The following is a 22,819-nucleotide window of genomic DNA, read 5'->3' on the forward strand; positions in this document are numbered from 1 at the left end:
TCCACCGCGCTCATACCGCACCATGCCGATTAGTGCTCTCGAGGCCAGGGCCTTGCACGACAGCATACGCTTCACGCACCTGGACCGTGGCCACTGCTGGTCCACGATGAAACCCCCCGGTTCTCGCAACACGCTGTCCAAGGGCCCTAGGAACGCCGTCCGAGGACGACTCGAGGCGCGGCCAGGGAGGGAGCCGGGAACAGCGATGGACAATCCGCACGCATAACTGCCCTCCAGCCCGAGGTGCGGAGAGGAACAGGGATGCACCGCCGGAACAAGTCCACCACGACGAGCATGGGTGCAACTCTTCCCAGGCCGTGAACGGCTTAGCGCCGGTCGCCAAGCGCAAGGTCTCCAGGGCTAGCACGCGGCTGCGGGACCTGCTCCATCATCACGTTTCGTCTAGTCATGTCGACCGCCCTTGACTCCAATAACATTGATGACGATCCTCGAAAATGCGCAGAGGAGGGCATCCCCGCATACTCGACCTACACTCCATCGCAATGCTCGGTTCGCCTGGGGGCTGATCTACATCTGCCCTGTCTGCTCGCTGAAGCGCACGAAGAAAGGGGCATGGCGTGCACGTGCGTCTAGCGAGCCTCCAGCACCTGCAGCCGGCCTTGAAGCAATCACACTCCCGTGATCTCTCCAAATTTGCCCAAAACACGCGATCCGCAGCCGGGGTCTGCCAGCCACCGCGTCCACCTACCTCAACGACATGGGCTCTGGTCAATACGCTCGAAACGGAGCCTGTTCAGATTGACGTACTTGCTGACGGGCAGCTTTTGCCCACATTGGCTTTGATAGCCGGCCAGATTCGTTACTGCCTGACCAGCCATGCTACAGCTGGCGCCCAGTACATGATACACGGAGCTGCATCAAGACCCCTGTGAGATACAGTGTGCGCTGACCTTCCGAGAAATGCAACTGACGCTTCGACAACCTGTCCATTGATCGAACCGGTCTAGCGACCCTCAAACTATCGTTTTGCGCTCAGGCACATACCTGGACGTGCAGTAGTACAGTGCCTACCTACGCCACAGTTCCGCACAAAAAATTCCCATCATGAATTTTGGCTCTAAATCTGCCATTGGTCGCAGTCGCTCCATTTGAGACGAAGCTCTTGGCTTGGCCGACGCACGCCGGGTCTGTCATGGTGTCGTTGTGGCCTATAATTCCCAGAAGCTTGAGGCTCACAAGCCACTGCAGTCACATGCCGCATTCGTTCATCGGAGCATTTTGACATGGGTGATGCTTAGGGCAGACGCATTGATCAGGCAGTGAAAATCTATGCAACATCAAACACCGGCAGCGCCCAGGCCCGATGTTCAGTTCCGTGTTCCGGGGATCGTTGCGTTGTTTCGTTCATACAAAACCACATTATAGGCAGGGGTCAACTGTACATGTACAAATCGAATCCCAACCGTCTGTGCAGAAGGGCGAACAGTTTGAGAGGTTCACACCATTTGGCTGATGAGAGGTATCACATCACGAAATTCATGTGTCGAGCACAACGGCATAAAGAAGCAAACAAATCAGCCCATGTGCCATTACCACGGCATCATGACACATCTTACAACTCGCAAATGAATGAGACTGACTTGGTGCAGTTCACCCATCGAAGACGTATTAGGTCTGTTTGCAATGGCGCATGCCATCCTCACACGTCATCAACGGTCCAGACCGGAAACTTGAGTCAGTCAGAAAGATGTTCGAGGTAGTTTGGATAACAATTTCACATCATGACTCAACAACGGCTCTCGCGGACACTATTCATATCGTTGCTGTCAACCCGAGTCATGTCTAAGTTGCGATGCTCTGAAGTATGCTGCGTAGCCTCGTGGAAACGTTGTACCACTGGACACGATGTGGCCATGCGCCAGTCAAATACACACATGGCTATCGTTGTCACAAATACTGTGTACATGGACAAGCGAAAGAACCTTGAGGCCACAATGGATCGAGGCCTCACGGTAGCTTGGATACTAGCAAAGGTGGGTGCCTCGCCGTGTCTTTTTCCACTGCTTAACTAGCACCACGCGCAAGGAATCACCCGCCCGCAGCTCACGCTGCAAAGGGCACATCAAGCATGCAACTTCTACCTTGGCGCCATGGCGATGTAGTTTGTCGACGCTGAGCCTCTACCACAAGCACAGAGCAGGGTCTTCAGACTTACTTCCTGAGCCAGACTGTGCGAGGTCTTTCGCCCCACGAAGCCCCCTCCCATTTCACTGAATACATTTCCGAGGCTGCAATAGTGCACTCCCAAGTCGATCAGGAGCCCAAGATCACGGCAACGCCTGTCCACACGTTGATCACTATTCGCAACTCTTGAGGCACTGCGCTGATGATCTTTTCAAGCACACGCTCATCGCGAAACGGGAGACTATCACTAGCGCCTGTCTGCGGAAGCTTCTTCATGTGCTTTCATATTATCTTTTTGCTAGGATGCAATGTGCTAGCTTTTTGGGCATTCAGAAGTTCAGGAAAAACAATACCGGGTACCTTATTCTCAACTAGTCATCAAGAGGGGTAGGGCACTTTAGCGGAAGCTATCCTCCCTGAAAGGTGCATTCAAGTTGGGCATACACAAAGTTTTCTTTCCGTCGGAACATTCGCTACTGCATCTATGAGAATAAACAATCTTCCGGAAAATTGCATCGCCATGTACATCTACATTTCGTCATGATGGCTGATCACTGTCATTCTGCGGATTTTCTCAATGCATCAAGCCACGCTATCGTCTTAGACCCGTTTTCGGCATACCCGTTCGAACCCCACGATCTAGAGAGCGATTCGGCTCATGAACGGCAGCAATCTTGCCCGCGGCCTCCGTCTGATAAACTTCGTGGCTCTCTGTCAGCTGCACGCCATTTGTACCTATGGTACACCAAACTAGCGCCCCAACCAACATTCGATGCCGATCTCCTTTTCACAGCACAGGGCACGATACCGTTTCGAGGCGAAGCTCGTCCCGAAGTGTATGCAAGGCAACATTCACATTTGCCCCTGCAATCTGGATTGTTACATGACTCAGTTTCACCAGTCTGATCATTTGTAGACACAATACATGTCAAAAAGCCAGTCGCCTGTCACCGCCGTCCGGTGTCAACTCCGACAGCAAATGTCAGACCATGATGCCACCAGATCGTGTTGCGCAGTGGTGCATCGACTCTTCTTCGAGCGCCACGCAGTTTCACAGAAGCTGATGCCGAGGGTATACAGACCTGCCTTCACATGTCGGCTTTCCATTCGCCCTCTAGTAGTTGAGATGCTCAACACTCTTCCAAGCTCCGCGGTGCGACATCCTCCTAAACACGCAAGTTTGGAAGATCTCCCGCGAGCCCAGGGGTAGCCACGGAAGTGGCGTCCGATGCAGTAGCTGTGCACATCGTGATGCAGAACAAGAGGATTTGTGTAGTAGTAAGATCTGATATTAAGGCCTCCAGTTCGTGGATCGGGCAACCTGCCTCGAGTCGATCCTGTGCCTCGAGACGTCCATGCATGCATGAGACACATGCCGGATTATTTCCCTCTCCGCCAAAATCGCCTATTGATGGAAATATACGCTCATGCAGGACACACGAGTGTGATAGGGACAAATGTGACATGCAAACCGACATATCCTTCCACGATTGGATCCTTGAGCAGCCACTGCAGCTCAGGAGAGATCTGGTCAGTCGACCTCCCTCAACAGCTTGATGTTGGTTCTGGACTTCATCGCTATTGCACGGTGTTGTTTCCGACGGCACCGTCCGTGTTGTGTACCCCCACAACTAACCGTTTGGATCTTTGCTCATGACGTTATCTTCGCCTATTGAATAGGAACAACAACGTCAACCAGTCTCAAAAAGTACATTTGAAACATCGGATTCCGTCTTCGCTGAACGTCATCATCGCGTATTGTTGCCCCTCACCAAGCACCACTGACAGAGGACACGGCCAAATCCATCATACCAAGGATCAGCTTGGTTTTTCTTGGACCGTTCTGCATGGTGTGCATTTAACAGCTCCCATTTTGGATTGAGTTCTTCTGAAAGGATCTCGAGCTCGCAGTGGTAATTACAGGAGTCCTGTCTACAACGCCACGCTGCAGCCACAATTCTGACGTGACAGATAGCACAACACAACGCCCCCATTGCAATTGGCGAATCGAAATCTCCCGCGGACTGCTCTCTTCAAGCAATCTTGGCGGTGAAGGGACCACCACCATTACCATGACCAATCGCGCAGATGAAACACCGTTGCCAAACGTTCTACGTTGAAAAACTCAATGCCCAGACAGCAACGCGGTCTGCCGACCACCAGCGTGCACGTTTCCCTAGCCGTCCTTGCTCGGATCGACCCAGAAGTATAATAATCCGCCAAACTTTGCATCTCGGCCTTGACCATCCCAGCTCGCTCGATCTAGAATCGATATCGCCACCTCGCGCCCAATTCGCAACGATGCCCATGCAGCCCAAAAGGGCCATTGACATTTCCGGCCTTGATTCAGTGCACGCCTGAAGTTTCGGTCCGGTCAGCCGTGCAGTTGCTCAAGCGGAGGTTTATGTCCAAGGCCAGAGGTGATGCAGGGACATCGTTGCGGGTCGACGTTGAGTGACAAACCTTGGATGGCCGATGGAGCGGGGAAGCTGGCCGTTGGGGGGATCGAGAGATGCCTCAGCAAGACTCCTTCGGGCTTGCCACATGCGTGGTCATCAATTGCTCGGTCCTATGGAACAGCCTCGGATCTGATTCTCTCCTTTCGTTACTATTCATAGCGAGATAGGCAAAGCTGATCCGCGGTGGGAAAGCTTCGTCTGAATAGAGTTCGAAGTGTTGTGTCGATAACGGCAGTCGCGACAGAATAGTGTCCACAGCGGCTGATCCTGCGAAGACTCGGTGCTGCTCATGCCGCCATCAAGGCTGCGGGCAAGTCTTGACGCTTGCTGATGCAGGTCTGTCCGTTCCTGAATACACTGTGATTGTTGTATACTGCATATAGTTCCAGTATAGTCTACCAATCGAAGAGCATATTTTGTGAGAAGAAATGCACTTAGGTGCTTACAAGGTGTACCTTTGCGTGATGAACTACTACTTTAAGGTTGTCCGTAATCTTTGAGCTCGTCGACCAGGCAGTGCATCTTCCTCCGTTCGCCCACCTACAGCATACGTGTACTCGGGACTCCAGACACGGATGCTCTGCGAGAATTACAACCAGTCCGAATCAAGTCATATTCATTCAACAGCGTGCTAACCTTTACTCCAGCAAGTTCAGGCCTGTAAACGATGAGTAAATGACTACCTTCCCGACCACTCTCGACTCCTTTCTACTCACGCGGTTATCCTCCTGCGACTCCGAGTAGACCTCTACACACGCGTTACCTCTTCCACCCACTTCGAACTCGTTCGGTAGCTTCCGGTCTACCAGACTTATAATCTGCCACTGCATTAATGCGTCCAAGAGCTATATCCCGTTACAGGTCTGCCGATTCCCACTATAGCTGCCGGTGAAGCCATGATGCCGCCTTGGGAGTTGAATGAAGGTCTGCAACACAGTATATGTAGAGCTGGACACATAGCCTCATGGCAGTTGTCACCTAGATGCATCAAAGACTGTAGGCTTTTGTTTATCACACAGGCCCAGGGGATTCTAGAGAGACCGTTTCTCGAGGACCCAAAGTCATCGGAACCCCTTCGAATTATCTCCACACCATACATATATAGATGCACGAGGATGATAGACCGGAGGTCTACTATAGCTCTGTAATGTGTTGTGGTGGACTTGATCGGTGTCGTGTCGATATGACGGACGGTAGGACGGTGGTGACATGCTGCCCGCTCGTACGAGTTCGCGAGAAATGTCTGCAGCGAGCGAAGATATGTTAGCACAGTGTTGCAAGAATGGAAGAATGTCTCGCACACAAAGTAGCTTGGATACCACTATTCGGTCTGTTTTCGCTTCCTTGGCTGGCACATTCTGAGAGGACGGGTCTCAGGAGGCCGCCGGAATGACGAAGCTGGCTGGAACAACTTTTAGGAGAGCTTGATACAGTAGAAAACGTGTTTCTCGCTGTGTTTTCGTCGATGCAAGCTCGAGGTGCTCAATGTGAGGTGAGCTGAAGTGACGCGATGTTCGTACCATGATGAGGACCTGCAGACACGAAGCTCGGCCAGACCAAGTGAGGAAATGATCGAACAATCGTACGTTCAGACTGCGCAAACTTTCGCGTCAGATGCTATTAATCTTACGCCACCGTATTTTCCCATGCTGCAAAGCATTTTGAGGTATGCCCGGCAGATCCAACGCTTACAGCCGGCAGTACTTACTGCTCAATGGCATCACACCATTTCCGATCCTTAATCTGCCGTAACGCACCAATGTTTCTACTTCTCATCTTCCGCTGGGTAATTTCTCGGCGCCTCACTAGGTGCAGTCTTGTCGCCTACAGCTTTCGGTCGGAAATTATGATACTGTCTCGGTCGGCCGCCATGCCTTGCAGAACCGCGCAGCGTGAGATGTTTACGAAGGATGAGACCATACCGTCAGACCCCTGGCATTTTATGTGCACACTGCATGGCCACACTGTATGTGCATCCATCGGCACTCACCATCGGCTGCTAGGAGACAAAGCTATCTAAAAAAGAAAAACTCCGGAAGCCTCCGATTCTACCCCTAGTAGATTTCAATGGATGAAGACATGCCTAGAAACAATTTAAAACTCGACTATTCACACTGTGTAACCGAAACAGTGATTTATTGGACTGGAGCTTTTCCAACTCTAGTTGCAGTTGGCCCAGATCGGCGGGAAGGTGCTAATCCGATGAATATATCTGGAATACGTTGAGCAAGTATTGCTTGTTCGTGATCTACGGTACACAGGAGAGATTTTGGCACGGATTGAAGGTGGTATCCATGTAAAGTCGCATCTTTAGTTCGTTCGGAAAAACGCTCTCGATTTGCTTCAGCGCAGAAATGCTGCACGCACCAGAGATGCGTAGTATGTCGTTTTAATCATACAGATTGACCGCTCATCGCATCGCAGTCATATTGCCATGCCCTCGTGATAGTCCTTATGCTAGCTGCCCTCGTGCCGGCTTCTGAAGCTGATATAGCTCTGTCATTCATCAGACCTCTAACATGCTTTGATACCTAGCACAAAGATTTCGAAGCTCTCAATATCTACATCATACAAGCCTTGAAATTGTCACTGTGATATGATACAGCTGAATTGATGGATCGTATATCCGCGCTATGGACCTTTGGGCGTATCATGAATTGTACCCAGCCTAGCAGTCATTGACTGATGATAGGACAGAGCGCAAAGTATCTGATCTCTAATACATAGCTGCCTCTGGCCAACCTTTTAACTTTGCTGCGTCATCCCTCCTTCTTGCATCTTCTCCTAAAGCCTTATCATCAGTCGGTGCGTATTCATGTGATGCATCGACGATAGTTCCCTCGGTGATCGGATCCTTAGTTGCGACTCTCTCGGTTGGGATCTTCTCGATATGAAGACCGTAAGAGCAAAGGTGTTTCATCCACTCTGTATCCCAAAGAAGCAGAGCCCATTTCACGATGCCCAGGATCAATGACACACGATCCGGTCTCCATGCCACATCCAGGAAGAGATGCGGGTTCTTTACAAAGAGTTCTCCAAGTGGACGTGTTCTTCTTCCATGGTCCTGCTGAACGACGCAGAGAAGTCCTTCTATGGGAGGCCCAGACACGCCCTTGATATTGTTTTTCACAATTTGTTCGGCTTGCCATCGAGTGACTGAATCCGTATTCTCACCCACTTGGTAGCAAGCTCGGATTTTGAATTGCTGTTTCCGTTGCTGCAGCCTTGGCCCTGAAAAAGATAAGGCAAGGGTCACTTGTGCGAAATTCCATTCTTCGACGTCCGCTAGTGCTACCGACGGTGCTAGCTCTAGTGCCCAGTCGTGAGCAGATGCAGTCTCGAAACTGGTCACGGTGCCCTTGTAAAGTGTCGTTGCCAGCCTGGAAAGAGACTTCACGAATCGCTTGACTCCCTCTAGATTGAGGACATTGTCTTGACTGAGAGTTTTGAGATGCCCAGCAGTCTGAAGTTCCAATTCGGATTGGAAAAGCTTCTCGAGGGCCTCCACTGACTTTTCCATCCCAGTGATCCAATCTTCTATGATATTCCGGCTGTATATACCGTATATTATTGATCGAAAGTACTTAGTCGGGTTTTCTTTTCAATTGCCACTTGATTTTGTCCGGAATCGTCCTCTGTTGCTGCCAATTTTCCAGTTCTGTCTGGGTTATATCGTAACTTTGAAGTTCCTTGGTCATTCTTTCGCGAAGTTGCACGACATCTTCCATGATACCCTCAGTGTTGCTACTCGCCGAGAGGCTGGAGCCTTGACATTTCTCCATCAGCGTCTCTCTTCTTGCCTCGCAACTATCGACCCGAATTTTGTAGCGTCTCAGTTGATCAAGACACTCTACATAATTCTGGCGAGCTTTCATGATAGTCGGGATCATCGTAAAAACCAAACTCAAAATAGAAGTCGTCGTGCCGAGAGGTCCTAGTACTTCAGCCATCTTTTCTTGTACGAAACTTTGGGTCTAATCGAAGTTCTAGTAATGTGTCCGAGACAGTCCTGGCGATCAGACCTGCAGCACTGGGGCTTGTCAGAGTTTATGATGATGGAGATGCAAAACTTATTGTAGCACTCTTGTCTGAGCGCCTCGGTTCGTGCTTACCGGATAATCTCCTGCACTTCATGCTTATAAGTTGAGCACCAATTGAGTCCACCGCTAAGCAACCTGCAACGGCTATCGAAGACTGCCATTGGATCATTCGTCGTGTTTGCAGCGATCTGCATTTTTTTCCGGAGAGTATAGAAATACAGGTGGTTCGGGTACGATAAGGACGCGTCACCTCTGTGTTGAGGCGGTGAACTGAACCTGATGTCCTTCTTCGCATCGCAAATCTGCGCCTTCAGCACGTCTTAACGTGCTCATCGATTTACTGATCCACCTGATAAAAGATACTCAATACTTAGGTACGATGGGATCGAACACCTCTACGCCAATAGATACCCTACAGAGTGGGAGTTCTTCTACTCTAGTTGACGATACATTAGAGCATTTTAGATGGGATGATGCCGAACTTACTGAGCAGAGATCTTTGCTAGATCTACTCAATGAAATAACAGTACGGTTCGAAAGTGGGATCGAGGAACGGGTTGGCTGGGGGTATTACCATGTCGAAGTGGCAATGAAACTTCATGAAGCACTGCTGAGCATACGCCACTGGGAGAGTAGTTGTCGTTGGCTCACATCAGGCTTACAGGACTGCGTTGATACATCACCCTTCTCAGGCACAAAGGAGGCGACTATAGCGCACAGCGAGAAAGAAATTGGGGACTAGGAAGAAAGCGGGCTAGTTGAGGCATTGTTTGAGATGCTTGAAACCCACAATCATCCATTGACGATGACCCTCAGGTCTTGCTTTGGTGATATAAAAAGGCACATATTTTCCATAGAATACACGTGTGTTGCAGCAAATACTACAGAAAATGCGATTGGGTAAGCGTCAATACCCGCGATTCTGAACTTTGGCCTTAAAGCTGACTAGTGTACCAGACTGGCTGAAGAGATGCATATGAAAGATTTGGACGCTGCAATCGAGAGCCTCGGATTTCAGTTAAGTCCATTGGAGGCGTTTGTGGAAGCTGAGCTAGCGAGAACAAAAATTGGTGGAGAGCCTATCATCAAGACGCAAGAAGAAGCATACACAGAAGTAAAGACTTCAGGAACGTTGAAAGATAAAGGGAGGGAACAACAACCCAGCGATACCCAACACCAGCCTGAAGACGACGCACTTTTCAAAGAACTCCACGCTCTAGGACACACAATTGTTCAGTCAGGTGAGCGCCAGGGCATACCTGCAGAGCCCACGTCAAGCACAAGCATCACAGCTGCACCAAGGGTGCCAATTAGGAGCCATAGCTCATGGACTCAGCGAGAACACAAGGACTCTGGCTCAGTCCCTGGTCCATACCCGATTTTCGATAAGGTAGAATCCACGCGAGAAACGTATCCTTGACCGTACTAACTTTTATCAGCCAGAGCCACGATTTTACGAAGGCCACCAAGTCCATATGTCAGAGAAGAAAGGCAGTACCAGAATGAAAGGTAGCTACCTGATCAGCAAGTCCCGATTTAGTCGGTCAAAAGGTTACACGAAGTACCAGCTGCTGGAACCACTCACGCAGTTGTTACACAATGAAGGCGCTTGGTACAGAGAGAAGGACCTTATGCAGGGCAGTTGATAGTAAATAGGTGGCAGCAATGATGATTTTGAAGATGCTCAATCTATGATATAACGACGAGCAACAATTCATATCGTTGATCTTGAGACACTCCAGTGTTAGCCGCTTGCAGCTTTGATGTGTAACATTTACTTTGCATGTGAAAGCAACCTCAAAGGTCGGGGTGTCATATAAGCACGTTGGGAAGAAATTCAGACATCTTGACCTTGTGAACAGAAGCGTCCTGGACAAACTTGCTTGTCCTTATTTATCCGACCGAAATGACATCGGGGCCGTTCTCCGAGAGCACTGCATGCCTGCAGCATCAAACTACTCCCCAACTCGACCCTGGTCATTGTTAGCAAATTTACACATCTCTCGATTAGACCCGTCCAATATGTCTTCTCCTCTGATCTCTCGAAATACTCTTAATCCCGGTCACTCCTCTCTACATTCCCATTTTTCGAATTCTGCGTCGAATAAATGCTGACAGCCGGGCGTTGGTATTAGTAACTTGGCAATGCTCTTCCAGCTGTTCTGAAGGTTGTATGCCCAACGACAGCACCCATAACAAACTTTTATTATTGTAGGAGGATTACGGCTGTGATATTGTTTAAAGAATGTCTATGGTGCATATAACTATCTGCATTGTGAGTCTACATATATAGCAAGACCCAACCCCAGTTTCACTGTACCTTTGACAGTCCTCGGTTCCTCGACCACTTCGACAGCTGTTCCAAACATTGTACACCAAAGACCTCGAGGAGTCCTCATCGCCATTCGTGTGATCTTCCACGAAGCATATCATATCACAACACCTTCGGCAATGCGATCAGCTCACAGTATCGCCCACTGAAGCACCTTCCATCCAGATACATAAGCCCTCACTGATCTCTCCCCACTGCTTCCTATCTTCATTCTCACAACCTTCCCTTACACACTCAGCTTTCCAAACTTACAGAGTTTTCCAGCTCCCTCACCATCACACCTACCACCACCACCATGCAGTCCCACCACTCCTCCAAGTCCGCCACCGCTACTCCCCGCCCCTCCCAGATGGGCACCCACCTGGAAGTCCCCGGCCAGTCCGTCCGCCCTGCGTCCGGTCCACCCATCGTTGGCACCTCCGGCATCAGCGCGCGCGAGCGGGCCGCTGGGGGCGGCTATAGGCAGTCCGGCGCGCATCTTGACAGCGCCCGCTCGTCGCAGTCCAACAAGCCTCTTTCAGCTGCAGGTCTGCAAGCGCCATCTGCACAGCGTACTTCCAACGCTCCGCGCTCTGAGGCGGCTCGTGCTTTCACGGCTCCAGCTTCTCAACACTCTGGCGCGGCTGGTTCGTACCACACGGGCACTTCCCGGGCCCTGGTTCACCAGCCCTCTTCTACAGCTTCGTCTTCGCAGCAGCGTCCCAAGGGCGCTCTACCCCCCTACAACGACCAGCGCGGCGTGGGCATGAAGTGGAAGGCGGGCGCGAAGTCGCTGGCGACGCTGCGGCCGGGTGAGAAGCGGCAGTACATGGAAGTTGTGACGACGACGGCGCGGATTGTGCAGGAGTGGCGGGACTAGAGGAAATTCAACTGCTTGTTGGATTCTAGGTAGCTTGTCGCTTGCGGCGTTCATCCGTGGGCAATTGGGTTGTGAGTGAGAAGTGGCCTGGCAGTGTTCATTTGCGAGGGCATGTGTCTTGCTCTAAACCGTGAAGTCGGACTCTTTGTGGCTAGATCCAAAATCTATCTATCCTTATGCACGAGTTCGGTGTAGTCTTACTAATTATAGTTTCGTATGTAACCTTTAGAGAAAAACATCTTAGCCAAAAAAAAACTTACCCTCGTGCACTCATTTGTCTCCAAGTCGTCCACCCCAACCCCTTCCACATCCTTCTTCTTTCTGACCAACTCATCATCTTAATTTAAACCAACGCGCATCTTCTCTAACCAGCATGCTCAAGCTTTGAATCTCGCCTCGTTCCGGAAGTCAGCGGAACGTAAAGCGGGTCCCCCGTTCCCGGACACGAGCAACGCAGGTACACGAACAACAGCCCTGGCTGATCTAGTGTCAGCATACAATGTGGGGAGGTGAGCTGTCTCACAATGCAAACTTACAAGAACCCAGTTGTTGGTGTTCCGTTGCCGACATTTCGAAAGAGAGGTGCGCTGTGAGTGCGCTGTGAGTGCGCCAACACAATGGTGGCTTGGTACTATATCTTTTTCTGACAATCTACGAGAAAAGGAGAACAAAATTGGGTTATGATTGATTTGATATGATTTCTCTCATTGACAACGTAAGCGCTGCATGCTTTCGTTGATTAATTTAATTACGGAAGAGGTTGTAGCCGAACTCTATGTCCTTGCACTGTTCGTCTCTTCCTCTTCATGATGTGCTTCTTGCCTCTTCCCATTCGTCTATAAAAATGAATTGCTGGATGCTCTCCATGTGCCAACGCCAGCGGTGTGCATCGAGACGTTCCAGGCTCAATTAAAACAAAAATAGGGACAACATGTCCGTTCAACAGTATAGATCCGAATCGAAAAGGTGGCCGTAAAAAGAATGTGAACGCCGGTATATGCAAGTTGGCGAGCAGCAGTGCGATTAAAGAAATTTGAAAACAGGACTAGACCTCGTGTCTGTCCTCGAGCTCAAAATCTTTTGAACTTATTCGGCGGTAGAAAGGTATTCTAGTATACGCAAATCGATCCAAGGCGCGCGCTTTCGGCGACATTCTCGGGGAGCTCGGTAGCTTGTTGAGGACGAATATCTTATACAGGAATCCGAGCAGAGTGAATCCGAGCGCAAAGCCAAGAATGGTGACGAAGACCCAATGGCGCGCAAGCCAGAAGATGACCTTGACGTCTGTCCTGTGCCAGCTGTTTCCGACGTGATGGGTGAAGAAACTCCAGGAGTGGTTGTTGTACTCGTCGGGGAAAAGGATGCGTACGCGATTGTCGCCCTCGGGGTTCGCATTGTTGAAGTGGCGCCAGACAATGCTGAGGTAAAGCGGTCCGGTGGATGCCATGACTGTGATGTATGGGAGAGGCCATCGGCGGTTGTAGTCTGTGAGCGAGTCGATTGCCTTCAGGAAGAATGGATGGCGGGGAATTGAGCCCATGACATCGTTGGAGATACCGGTGGGCAGTGTGCGGCGCACCCAGGCGGGATAGGCCAGGAGCGGGTCAAGACTGCGGTTGCATCCCTAGGATTTGTTAGCAAGGTTACAGACTGCAACGTTGGATAAACACATACGTCGTCCAAATCAATGTAGATGCCGCCAAAGTGGTGCAGGACAAAGTATCGAATCGCATCGGCGCGCTGGATGGGGTATGGGTAGCCGTCAAACGTCTCGAGAAACCACGGATATCTGGACGTCGTTAGAAAGTGTGCAGGATTCAAGGACATGGCGACACATACTCTGCGGCAATGAACTCGCGTGACTTCTTATCGGTCCAGAGCTTGTACTCGTAGTCGGGGTGCAAATCTAAGCAACTTTGCTGTGGGCCCTTCCAGTGCTCGGGGATGCTGTCATTCTTGTACGTTTGGTGGATGATCTTGGGGATCAGCTGTGGCCGGTCGTTGACGGTGCCCGAGTTTGGCGCAGGGAGCTCGCCGCGGAGGATGGCATCTTCGCGACCGGTGGCGACGAGAAGGCCCAGTAGAGTCCAGACGCTGTGCACTGCGAAGCCGAGGACAACGACAGTGACGAGAATGAAAATGGTGACTCCCCGCTTCATGGCGACGGTTCTGCAGCGCAGTCTCCTTTTTGCAGGCGATGCAGCAAATGCCAGGGGCCGAAGATAAGAGGGTCGGACGGGCGTGGGAGCGGGGGATCAAAATAGTATGCGTCTAACCACACAATCATGGGAAAACAACGTCGTGCGGCGTGCCTGGCGGACCTGGTGTTGGGGAAGATGAGAGCAGAGAGGTCAAAGAAAGGCGCTGGCCCCGTCTGCTTGTACCAGCCGCCGTGGCAGTGCTGGGAAGCCGCGACGACAATCTCGCTTGGCGCACAGACCCACTTTGTTGCCAGGGTCCTGCACGAGTGGGCCCGTCGAGCCTTTTCACCAGCCAATCTTCGCCCGCCCAGACTTGTCCCACACTGAAGCCACCCACTGAAGCCACCCACTCTTCACATGCTGCCCGGTGCCAGACGCGAACAGCGCGCTCAGCCTTTCTTCGCACCAGCCGGTAGCTCACTGTCTGCTCGAGAACACTACCATGATGCACTGGGTCAATCAAGATGCCAAAGATAGCTAACTTCGCCCTCTTCTCACCTCATTCCCGCCTAGAGCGATTCTCGGGTCAAGTTGCGAGACGCGTTCGCAGGGCTGTGCCGCGTGCAGATCGCCAATGACGACCTCTTGCATCCCTCACAGGCTCACACATGGCCCAGTGAGGTTCGCGTGCAGTCATTGCGTGGCTAACAGTCGCGGGCTCCACAGACGACTAGGGATCATATTGCACCGTTTTCGCAACAGCAGCCTCTTCAATCCACACACTCGCGGACTTGCACCTCGGTGGATCGCTACACATGCGGACTCACTTGCGTCGGGGCAGTCAACTGCGCAGCGCTCCAAGGTGGCACAAGCATTTCTCGCGACGGCAATAAATTCCTACATTGCCCAGGTGCTATTACCGCAACACAATACCTGAAAGCAGGTCACAGCGGCACGAAGCGAGCACGATGACGTCGTTTCGTGGGCAGCGACATGAACATTCTGACATGGAAGACTGGAGGCCTGGTTAGAAAACGTTTGCCCGATGCTGTTTCTAGTCATCAGCGCATTATTTCGTTGGGTATGCTACTCAAAGGTGAATGCTCCTGGTCGTTGCCACTGTCTCCAAGGTACACCAACGCATCCAGGCCTTTCTGCTCCCAAGCCACACGCAGCGATATCAGCCACTGGTCTTCTCCCCAGCAGACTAACAGCATGATTGCGCAGGCAGCTTCGTGTCTAGACGTCAGTAATCGCATCCAAAGAATTGAGGTATCATCGGTGAGAACTACATGTGCCGCTCGGAGGCTGTACGCCGCTTGACTCGCGTTTGCCTAGTAGGGTCGCCATTCACGAGACATACCACAGTATACGCAGGTGCTGCTCTACAATCTCTACCAGTCGGCCTACCCTCCGACCATGTTCACTGGTCCGCAGTACATCGTCCTAAAATACCAGTCCATGCCTTAAGTCCATTTGAAGATAGACGCGCAAGCTCTTCTCACAGTCTGCTTCAGAACATGCTCCGTGTCAGGAATCAACACACCAGCACGTCGAAGCACCATCAAATCTAAAGCCTGGACTTTAATCTTGAATCTGGCCTCTATAGGATCCTGTCATAGGCCTTGACCGCCATCAAGTCATGCACAACTTTCGGGAGCATTCCTCCGACCGGCGCTTCTCATGGTGAAGCATCCGTCACAATAACCGTCCAGAAGAGGCAATTTCTCGAAAAGTGTCGATTGTAGTCGGATATCTTCGCCGTCAAAAGAGGGAGTGTTGTTGGACGGCTTGATTGTCCGATACACTACGAGTGCTCTATTCGTACTCAGGCCAGCTCACATGAAGTGCGCACGGACTGCTTATTTCGCCCGACAGCAAGATCACTCCCGTACGTTTTACTTTGTTTGCAGTAATACCTGCTGAGGTTGGAAAAGAAGACCAACAGTTGCCCCGTTTGAGACTGTGAACATGATGTTCCTAGCTGGACGAAGCTGACTTTGTGCACCTTCGTATCAATGAAGAGCCGCACCTACCGCTCCAACCATTTGATTCTTTCCACTCTTACCACATCAACAGAAGCCGCAGTAGCGCGAACACCGCTAAACTGAACGCGTTGTCCACGAGTAATGCATAGCAGCGCGGAGACGACTGGTCCCTATCCGGATTATTTGCTTGTTGTGCATGTATCTGACCTGTCGAACATCTGATTCACTTTTCGCTGGCAGCGTTGATATTTGTCGTAACAGCTGCTGTTGTGGTATGTTTTCGCAATGCCGTACGACACGTGCCGCATCAGCTTCTCACTGTGATTTAGGTATCCATATGGGGCCTTCGCACGCAACACATGTGCTCGACGAGCATTCGTGTTTGCTTCGGCTTTTATTTCGCAAGCAAAGTCATCATGTGAGACTTTACCCCCGGTGTTTGCTCTGTGAATCAGCAAACTATGCGACTGTCTGCGAAGAGCTACTATTCACCTCCGGGCAAACAACATCACAATGCTATTGATCAGCTGGATGTTGCTGCAACATCGAAGCCAAATGTGCTTTACAGACCCTCACTAAAACAAAACAGGTACCAGTTTCTAGTCGAGCGGATTCACGCACTGAGCGCTTCCCACAAGAGCCGAACAAAGGATGTCCTGTGGGTCACGGGTACCGTACTTGTCGTTGTGGGGTTTGGTACTATTATTGCCATTGGATTCATTGGGCCTCTGGCACAGGTACTACCACAGGACGGAAGATGTCGCATGGGTCTGCGACGATACGCTACGATCCCGCTTCTTTCCTACGACTTCTTAATCAACATCCTTCTTACAGTCGTATTCGTCTACCTCCTCGGCCCAGTTATCCGCTCGAACAATCAGGCTATTCCCAGTCCGTCTGCTAGCCATCTTGCTCTTTGGCTGTGCAGTTGCCGTCGAACTAAGCGGCACCCGGACGTGCAGGTGCAAATTGGCAATGCACAAGCGGCCAAACGCATAGAAAATCTCCTCTGGCGCACCTTTATGGGGTCATGTCTGGTCATGGTAACGACTGCCGCCAATTTGCTCCAGCTCACCATTCTCGAAGACAGAGAATGGGGGTTCGTTTGCCTGACGCTTTGCACGTTGGACATCACGTGGACTGTCTCTATCCTTCACTGGCTAGTAATCTCTACCGACTCTGAGCAAAAGTCTGCCGTCGTGTTAGTTTCCGGCTCCTTGTTTCACCCTACACTAGTACCCTAATGCGGAGAAGTCGGACCATGACTGACTGCATTCATAGACTGCCCGACACTCGTGTAGCTGCTGGTGAAGATCGCACGCTGCAACCTATCCGTCGGAGCAGGATGCAATGGTCGGAAGTTTCGGTGGGCTTACATTCGCTTGATTCTGACAAGAGCACCGATGCTCCGGCAGAAGCCTCAAATCACGGGCAGGAAAGCCCTTCAACAAAATCTCATCGTGAAATGCCATCGTATTTTGATCGACTACACGGGTATCGAATAGACCAGGATCGTCGTAGAAGTACAGTTTGCACGCCTGCAATAACGTCAGGACGATTCAAAAGTCCGAATCTTCCTCCTCCATGATAGCTTGAGACAGAAGTCCTTTCCTACGGGAGCCCGGCATCTTCTTAAGTACAACTGGGGTAGGTGCTGGGGTAAAATCAATCTTTTCCTCCCGCTTCTCACGCTGGGCAGCTCGGAACTCAGCAGCACTTCGGACGCGTTCTTTGGGCGGGGGCACAACGGTTGAGTCGATGTTGAGACTTGCGGAGATGAACTTGAAGATGGCGAAGATGACGGCCCCTGTGAGGCCGCCGATCAGAGCAGCTGTTCCGAGATAGACATAGAGCGTCTACGACCAGATCAGCACTAGTCCTTTACTGTAGTCATCGGTTGCAATACCTCAATGCGCTCCAACCACTTCACACTGAATGGCAATGTAATGATGCTGTAAATAGTCTGCGCAAGGTGGTTGAATGGCAGAAGAATGAAGCTGACAAGTGTCCATATTGGGGCCAGCAGGAAGAGAATCACATAGAAGAGTTTGGTGATGGGCCATACTATGATGAAGAGTGAGACGAGGAGAATATCGCGCCAATTGGGCATTGCGAGGGATGTTGATGGAGTGTAGTGTCAATGCACATGTGATTGCTGGGAGAATCAAGATGGCTATGGCGCATTCATGGTGACGTACTTGGCATGCAGACAGAAGGCAGGTCCAGAGGAACGTCGAAGCACTTTGCACGTTGAGAGGTGGTGCGATGAACTCGCGAGACAGCGTTGGAAGAACAGCTCCCCCACGATTATTGGCCCGGGCGGGGCTCGTCTCGTGTAGGTATCGGCGATGGTGCAGCTGCAGCTCACGTCTCAATCCCTGTGTCCCGCCGCATGCGGAGCTCAGTGCTAAGATTGACCTCAGATTGGCCTCGGATTGACCTTGTCGGACGTCTATGCTACAGCAGGAGCGCCATCGCATCGCCGGACTAGGCCATGGGGAACCAGCAATCCAGCTCGCGGTCGACGACGCCGACGTCGAATCCACAGTCCCCTAGCAGCGTGACCGCGACCACACAGTCACATGCACAGAAAGAGCGGCCGTCCCATGCCCATGCCCATCCACATGCACACATCCCGCACCTTCACCACGCCGCCCGCAGGCGAGAGTCGATTCCGGCACTTACGGTGAAGTCGCAGGCGGCGCCTCCGTCCGCCTCGTTCACAAACGCCGAGTCCCATCCCACGTCGACGACACCCCGCCCGCTGTCGCGTGGGCGCGCACAAACCGTCGCAACCGCAACCAGCACCGTCATCGCCAACAACCTGCGCGCCGCCCAGGACCACTTCAAAGCCACCACCCCCGCCCCCGACACCATGGGCAACGAGCAGTCCAAGGGCCAGAGCAAGGAGAAGGGCCACTCTTCGCGCAACAGCACCCCGCCGCAGCTAGAGCCCGCCACGAGCACGCCCGAGAGAGCCCAGCAGCAGCAGCAGCAGCAGCAGCAGCAACAGCACCTGCCGCCGCCATTCTCAGAGCCCGCGCCTGTGCCCTCGCCGCAGACCCGCCCCGTCGATGTGCCTGCAGCACCCCGTGAAGAGGCGCCCGCCAGCAGGACAGACGACCCCGCGTCCTCGATAGACCCCGCCGATGCCTCGCAGACGGAGTATGTCGTGTCATCGTCGCACTTCAGCCGCCCGCCCCGCCTGCCGCTGCCCATCGAAGAGGAAGACTACCGGCCCGGCTCGCCCATTCTCGACGCGCAAAACTACTCGAGCCCCATCGACCACAATGAGGTCGAAGGCGCGCTCCCGCGGCACTCGTCGATGCTCAGCACGACCACCGCCGACGACGAGGACCTCGGAGAAGAGTTCAAAGGACCGAATACTGGGCGACCCACAGTGCCGACCCTGATTGAGTGGGAGGGCGAGGGCGAACGCGTCTATGCGACGGGCACCTTTGCAGGATGGAACCGCAAGTATAGGTTGCACAGAAAGTGAGTACAAAAAGTTTGCCGCACATTGCCCTGCATGTTTCAGCGCATGCGCGGGACTGTCTGCGCCTACCCGTGTGGCTGTCTCTGGTATACGTGCAGACTGAAACCCCATCAATCACAATGGCCCATCTCCACCGGGCTTGCAGCTCTCGCACTCTGAACTGCAAACCTCTGCTCTCAAGGGTCACACTGCATACCAACAGTACTGACATGTTTCGCCATATAGTGGTCCCAGCAAGAAGAAGGATGCCCTCTCCGCCTACATTCACATTACGCCCGGCACCCACCACCTCGCCTTCCTCGTAGACAACGACATGCGCACGTCCGACAAGCTCCCGACCGCCGTCGACTACACCAACATCCTGGTCAACTACATCGAAGTCTCGTACGACGACCTGCCCCAGCCACCCCAGCCTGCTCCCAATCAAACAGAACAGCAGAAGCTCGACGCGGCAACGCCGGTGGAGGAACTCGACAAGCCGACAGGTGTCTATCCGCCGCAAGTCATTTCAAATCCATCCGATGTGGCACCGATGAAAGCGCCACTGCCTGAACCCGCGACACCAAAAGTTCCCGAACCATCTAAGAAATATCACCAGAACATCCCGCGCTATCTGCTTGATCTCGATTCGTCGGAAGAGAGCTCACGCTTTAAGAGGGCGAACGAGACGTCCAACAATCTGCCTACGCCGCCAACTCTGCCGGGTTTTCTTGGTAAGAGCATATTGAATGGAACGACGCCGCACAAGGACGATAGCAGTGTGCTGATCATGCCGAACCACACTGTGCTGAACCATCTTGCGACGAGTAGTATCAAGGACAACATCCTGGCGACGAGCGCTACAACGAGGTACAAGCAGAAGGTGTGTATCTTGTCTCTCTTGTTTTGAACAAACGTTGACAAATTCCAACAGTTCCTCACAACCATCATGTACAAACCAAAGGAAGAAGATCCCGATCGGTATTGAGGCTTCGGCGCACCACTGTAGCAGGGTTTTATTCTTCTACATCCCACGAGATACGATTTTACGAGGACTTTTGTATGCATTATGTAATACCCCAGCGCAGCACCTAAGCGATAGATCTGGAAGAGCAGAATATATTCAACATTGCATAGAACGTGACGCTTCTCGATCTTGAGGAATCGTGTAACTTGCGTTAGCACAGTGTGGCGTGAGCAGAGCGATTTTCTTAGGCCTCGGCCACACATTATGGTCGGCTATGCAGGGGCTCAGTCGATGAACATTCGATTGTGCTCACTCCATACTGCCAAGCCTCAGCCGCGGTGTTTAGCGGAGAAAACGCGCCTGGGACCTCGGCACAAAGCGAGGACGCGGAGTTGCCATTGCGGGGATTGGTTCGAGACATGGGCCGACATAACCTCGCCATGCACGAGTCGCCGCTGAGACACTTTAGCAGCATTACCCCAGATCTCTTTCATTGATCTGCCTCTCTCCATCATTTTCACATACGATTGAAGCATCATGTCTGTACCGTACGAGCTTCTTAACAACAGCCACAATGGCCACATCCCGGCGAGTGAGCGCATACCTGTCATTGCCAGGCCGTTTGTCAGTGACAGGGCGAAGAAGACTTTGGACATTGTGAGTGAATTACGCCCCTGCTCGATGCCACTGCTGATACAGAACCAGGTAGAGCGATTCGTCGAAGAAGAATGCATCCCGGCCGACGCCGTATACACACGCCAAATCGGCGAGACCACACAGCAGCGCTTCTCGTCCCATCCCTCGGTCATCGAGGACCTGAAGAAGCGTGCTCAAGAGCTCGGACTGTGGAACATGTTCCTGCCCAAGGCACACTTCAAAGAGGGCGCTGGCTTCAGCAATCTCGAGTACGGTCTGATGGCAGAGTACCTGGGCAAGAGCAGGACGGCTTCCGAGGCCACCAACTGTGCTGCTCCGGATACGGGCAACATGGAGGTCATTGCCAAGTATGGCACTGAGGCGCAGAAGAGGCAGTGGCTTGACCCGTTGCTGCAGGGCAAGATTCGCTCGGCTTTCCTTATGACAGAGCCGCAGGTTGCGTCTAGTGATGCTACCAACATCGAGATGACTATCAAGAGGGATGGTGACCATTACGTCCTGAACGGCCAGGTGAGACCTTCACCCTAACTCATTCAAGACGTCTGGGTACTAACGTCCGTCACAGAAATGGTGGTCCTCTGGCATCGGTGACCCACGCTGCAAGATCTTCATCGTCCTCGGCAAGACCGACCCCAACAACAAGGACAAATACAAGCAGCAATCCGTCATCCTCGTGCCCAACGACGTGCCCGGCGTCACCGTCCACCGTATGCTGTCCGTCATGGGCTTTGATGACGCACCCCACGGTCACGGCCACGTTACCTTTGAGAACGTCCGCGTGCCCGCCAGCAACATGGTCCTCGGCGAGGGCCGCGGTTTCGAAATCATCCAGGGCCGTCTCGGTCCCGGCCGCATCCACCACGCCATGCGCAGCATCGGCTCTGCGGAGAAGGCGCTGGAGTGGTTCCTCGCACGCATCAACGACGAGCGCAAGAAGCCGTTCGGCGAGCTCCTCAACAAGCACGGCATCATGCTCGAGCGCGTCGCACGCTCACGCATCGAAATCGACGCCGCACGCCTCGCGGTCCTCAACGCCGCCATCAAAATCGACGAAACCAACGCCAAGGGCGCGCTCAAGGAAATCGCCGAAGTCAAGGTCCTTGTCCCCGAGGTCAATCTCAAGGTCATTGACTGGGCGATTCAGGCGTATGGTGGCGCGGGTGTCAGTCAGGACACACCCCTCGCGAACATGTATGCTTCGGGCAGGACGATGAGGATTGTTGATGGGCCGGATGAGGTGCATCTTCTGCAGCTAGGGCGGAATGAGAACAAGCGCGGGTTGGCGCATAAGAAGAGGATTGATGCGCAGATCAAGAAGGGCGAGGAGTTGTGCAGGAAGTATGGGATTGAGCCGCGGGATCCGTTGTACTTGAACAGGACGAGCGCGGAGGCGAGCAAGTTGTAGACGTGGGCCTGGGTTTTTGGATCTGTGAATAGTGTTAAGGATGTGTTTGAAGTACCCTCTTTGCCGCTTGTGGTGATGTGTAAGCGGAACACCATCAACCCTCTTCTCTTCAGAACGTCGACTCTACCATAAACTCAACCTCGCACTCCCCAGAATATTAACTTACTACATCCTTCCGTTCCGGGGCAACGAGGTAGCGCACATGAGACATGACGACTAGAATAAATATACAACCGAGAAGATGATACCATTACCCCTCCCAACCCTCTTCCACTTCTCTTCATTACACATTACCACTAAAAATTATGTCATGCGCAGATCATGACCATGCGAAAATCATTACCATCCGCC

General features: G+C 52.3%; 14 protein-coding genes across 14 annotated transcripts; 8 read left to right on the top strand and 6 right to left on the bottom strand.

Moving 5' to 3' along the window:
* Positions 1-22: 22 nt before the first annotated feature.
* SNOG_09166 (hypothetical protein) lies at positions 23-643 on the top strand (the record flags this gene model as incomplete). The annotated part of the gene is made up of 3 exons (XM_001799415.1): positions 23-99; positions 143-400; positions 595-643. 3 exons carry the CDS (start codon positions 23-25, stop codon positions 641-643), a joined length of 384 nt encoding a protein of 127 aa, XP_001799467.1.
* Positions 644-974: 331 nt separating this feature from the next.
* Positions 975-1,155, bottom strand: SNOG_09167 (hypothetical protein; the record flags this gene model as incomplete). Its single annotated transcript, XM_001799416.1, has 2 exons — positions 975-1,005; positions 1,037-1,155. 2 exons carry the CDS (start codon positions 1,153-1,155, stop codon positions 975-977), a joined length of 150 nt encoding a protein of 49 aa, XP_001799468.1.
* A 740-nt stretch (positions 1,156-1,895) lies between these two features.
* Positions 1,896-2,123, top strand: SNOG_09168 (hypothetical protein; the record flags this gene model as incomplete). Its single annotated transcript, XM_001799417.1, has 2 exons — positions 1,896-1,994; positions 2,034-2,123. 2 exons carry the CDS (start codon positions 1,896-1,898, stop codon positions 2,121-2,123), a joined length of 189 nt encoding a protein of 62 aa, XP_001799469.1.
* Positions 2,124-2,688: 565 nt separating this feature from the next.
* On the top strand, positions 2,689-3,209 carry SNOG_09169 (hypothetical protein; the record flags this gene model as incomplete). The annotated part of the gene is made up of 2 exons (XM_001799418.1): positions 2,689-2,981; positions 3,062-3,209. The coding sequence occupies 2 exons, from the start codon at positions 2,689-2,691 to the stop codon at positions 3,207-3,209; spliced, it is 441 nt and encodes a 146-aa protein (XP_001799470.1).
* Positions 3,210-7,320: 4,111 nt separating this feature from the next.
* SNOG_09170 (hypothetical protein) lies at positions 7,321-8,554 on the bottom strand (the record flags this gene model as incomplete). The annotated part of the gene is made up of 2 exons (XM_001799419.1): positions 7,321-8,155; positions 8,217-8,554. 2 exons carry the CDS (start codon positions 8,552-8,554, stop codon positions 7,321-7,323), a joined length of 1,173 nt encoding a protein of 390 aa, XP_001799471.1.
* Positions 8,555-9,614: 1,060 nt separating this feature from the next.
* On the top strand, positions 9,615-10,290 carry SNOG_09171 (hypothetical protein; the record flags this gene model as incomplete). The annotated part of the gene is made up of 2 exons (XM_001799420.1): positions 9,615-10,034; positions 10,084-10,290. 2 exons carry the CDS (start codon positions 9,615-9,617, stop codon positions 10,288-10,290), a joined length of 627 nt encoding a protein of 208 aa, XP_001799472.1.
* A 981-nt stretch (positions 10,291-11,271) lies between these two features.
* On the top strand, positions 11,272-11,835 carry SNOG_09172 (hypothetical protein; the record flags this gene model as incomplete). Its single annotated transcript, XM_001799421.1, has 1 exon — positions 11,272-11,835. The coding sequence occupies one exon, from the start codon at positions 11,272-11,274 to the stop codon at positions 11,833-11,835; it is 564 nt and encodes a 187-aa protein (XP_001799473.1).
* Positions 11,836-12,212: 377 nt separating this feature from the next.
* On the bottom strand, positions 12,213-12,405 carry SNOG_09173 (hypothetical protein; the record flags this gene model as incomplete). Its single annotated transcript, XM_001799422.1, has 2 exons — positions 12,213-12,313; positions 12,372-12,405. 2 exons carry the CDS (start codon positions 12,403-12,405, stop codon positions 12,213-12,215), a joined length of 135 nt encoding a protein of 44 aa, XP_001799474.1.
* A 93-nt stretch (positions 12,406-12,498) lies between these two features.
* SNOG_09174 (hypothetical protein) lies at positions 12,499-14,143 on the bottom strand. Its single transcript, XM_001799423.1, has 3 exons — positions 13,675-14,143; positions 13,510-13,624; positions 12,499-13,459 (listed from the first exon to the last, which is right to left on the bottom strand). The coding sequence occupies exons 1-3, from the start codon at positions 13,992-13,994 to the stop codon at positions 12,881-12,883; spliced, it is 1,014 nt and encodes a 337-aa protein (XP_001799475.1). The 5' UTR covers positions 13,995-14,143; the 3' UTR covers positions 12,499-12,880.
* On the bottom strand, positions 14,119-14,673 carry SNOG_09175 (hypothetical protein; the record flags this gene model as incomplete). The annotated part of the gene is made up of 2 exons (XM_001799424.1): positions 14,119-14,486; positions 14,643-14,673. The coding sequence occupies 2 exons, from the start codon at positions 14,671-14,673 to the stop codon at positions 14,119-14,121; spliced, it is 399 nt and encodes a 132-aa protein (XP_001799476.1).
* A 1,752-nt stretch (positions 14,674-16,425) lies between these two features.
* On the top strand, positions 16,426-17,208 carry SNOG_09176 (hypothetical protein; the record flags this gene model as incomplete). The annotated part of the gene is made up of 1 exon (XM_001799425.1): positions 16,426-17,208. The coding sequence occupies one exon, from the start codon at positions 16,426-16,428 to the stop codon at positions 17,206-17,208; it is 783 nt and encodes a 260-aa protein (XP_001799477.1).
* A 315-nt stretch (positions 17,209-17,523) lies between these two features.
* Positions 17,524-18,074, bottom strand: SNOG_09177 (hypothetical protein; the record flags this gene model as incomplete). The annotated part of the gene is made up of 2 exons (XM_001799426.1): positions 17,524-17,820; positions 17,871-18,074. The coding sequence occupies 2 exons, from the start codon at positions 18,072-18,074 to the stop codon at positions 17,524-17,526; spliced, it is 501 nt and encodes a 166-aa protein (XP_001799478.1).
* Positions 18,075-18,458: 384 nt separating this feature from the next.
* On the top strand, positions 18,459-20,578 carry SNOG_09178 (hypothetical protein; the record flags this gene model as incomplete). Its single annotated transcript, XM_001799427.1, has 3 exons — positions 18,459-19,459; positions 19,686-20,322; positions 20,374-20,578. 3 exons carry the CDS (start codon positions 18,459-18,461, stop codon positions 20,425-20,427), a joined length of 1,692 nt encoding a protein of 563 aa, XP_001799479.1. The 3' UTR covers positions 20,428-20,578.
* A 347-nt stretch (positions 20,579-20,925) lies between these two features.
* On the top strand, positions 20,926-22,522 carry SNOG_09179 (hypothetical protein). Its single transcript, XM_001799428.1, has 3 exons — positions 20,926-21,063; positions 21,112-21,573; positions 21,629-22,522. The coding sequence occupies exons 1-3, from the start codon at positions 20,944-20,946 to the stop codon at positions 22,466-22,468; spliced, it is 1,422 nt and encodes a 473-aa protein (XP_001799480.1). The 5' UTR covers positions 20,926-20,943; the 3' UTR covers positions 22,469-22,522.
* Positions 22,523-22,819: the final 297 nt, after the last annotated feature.

Source organism: Parastagonospora nodorum (genome assembly GCF_000146915.1).
Source record: "Parastagonospora nodorum SN15 chromosome Unknown scaffold_14, whole genome shotgun sequence".
Lineage (NCBI taxonomy): Eukaryota > Fungi > Ascomycota > Dothideomycetes > Pleosporales > Phaeosphaeriaceae > Parastagonospora > Parastagonospora nodorum.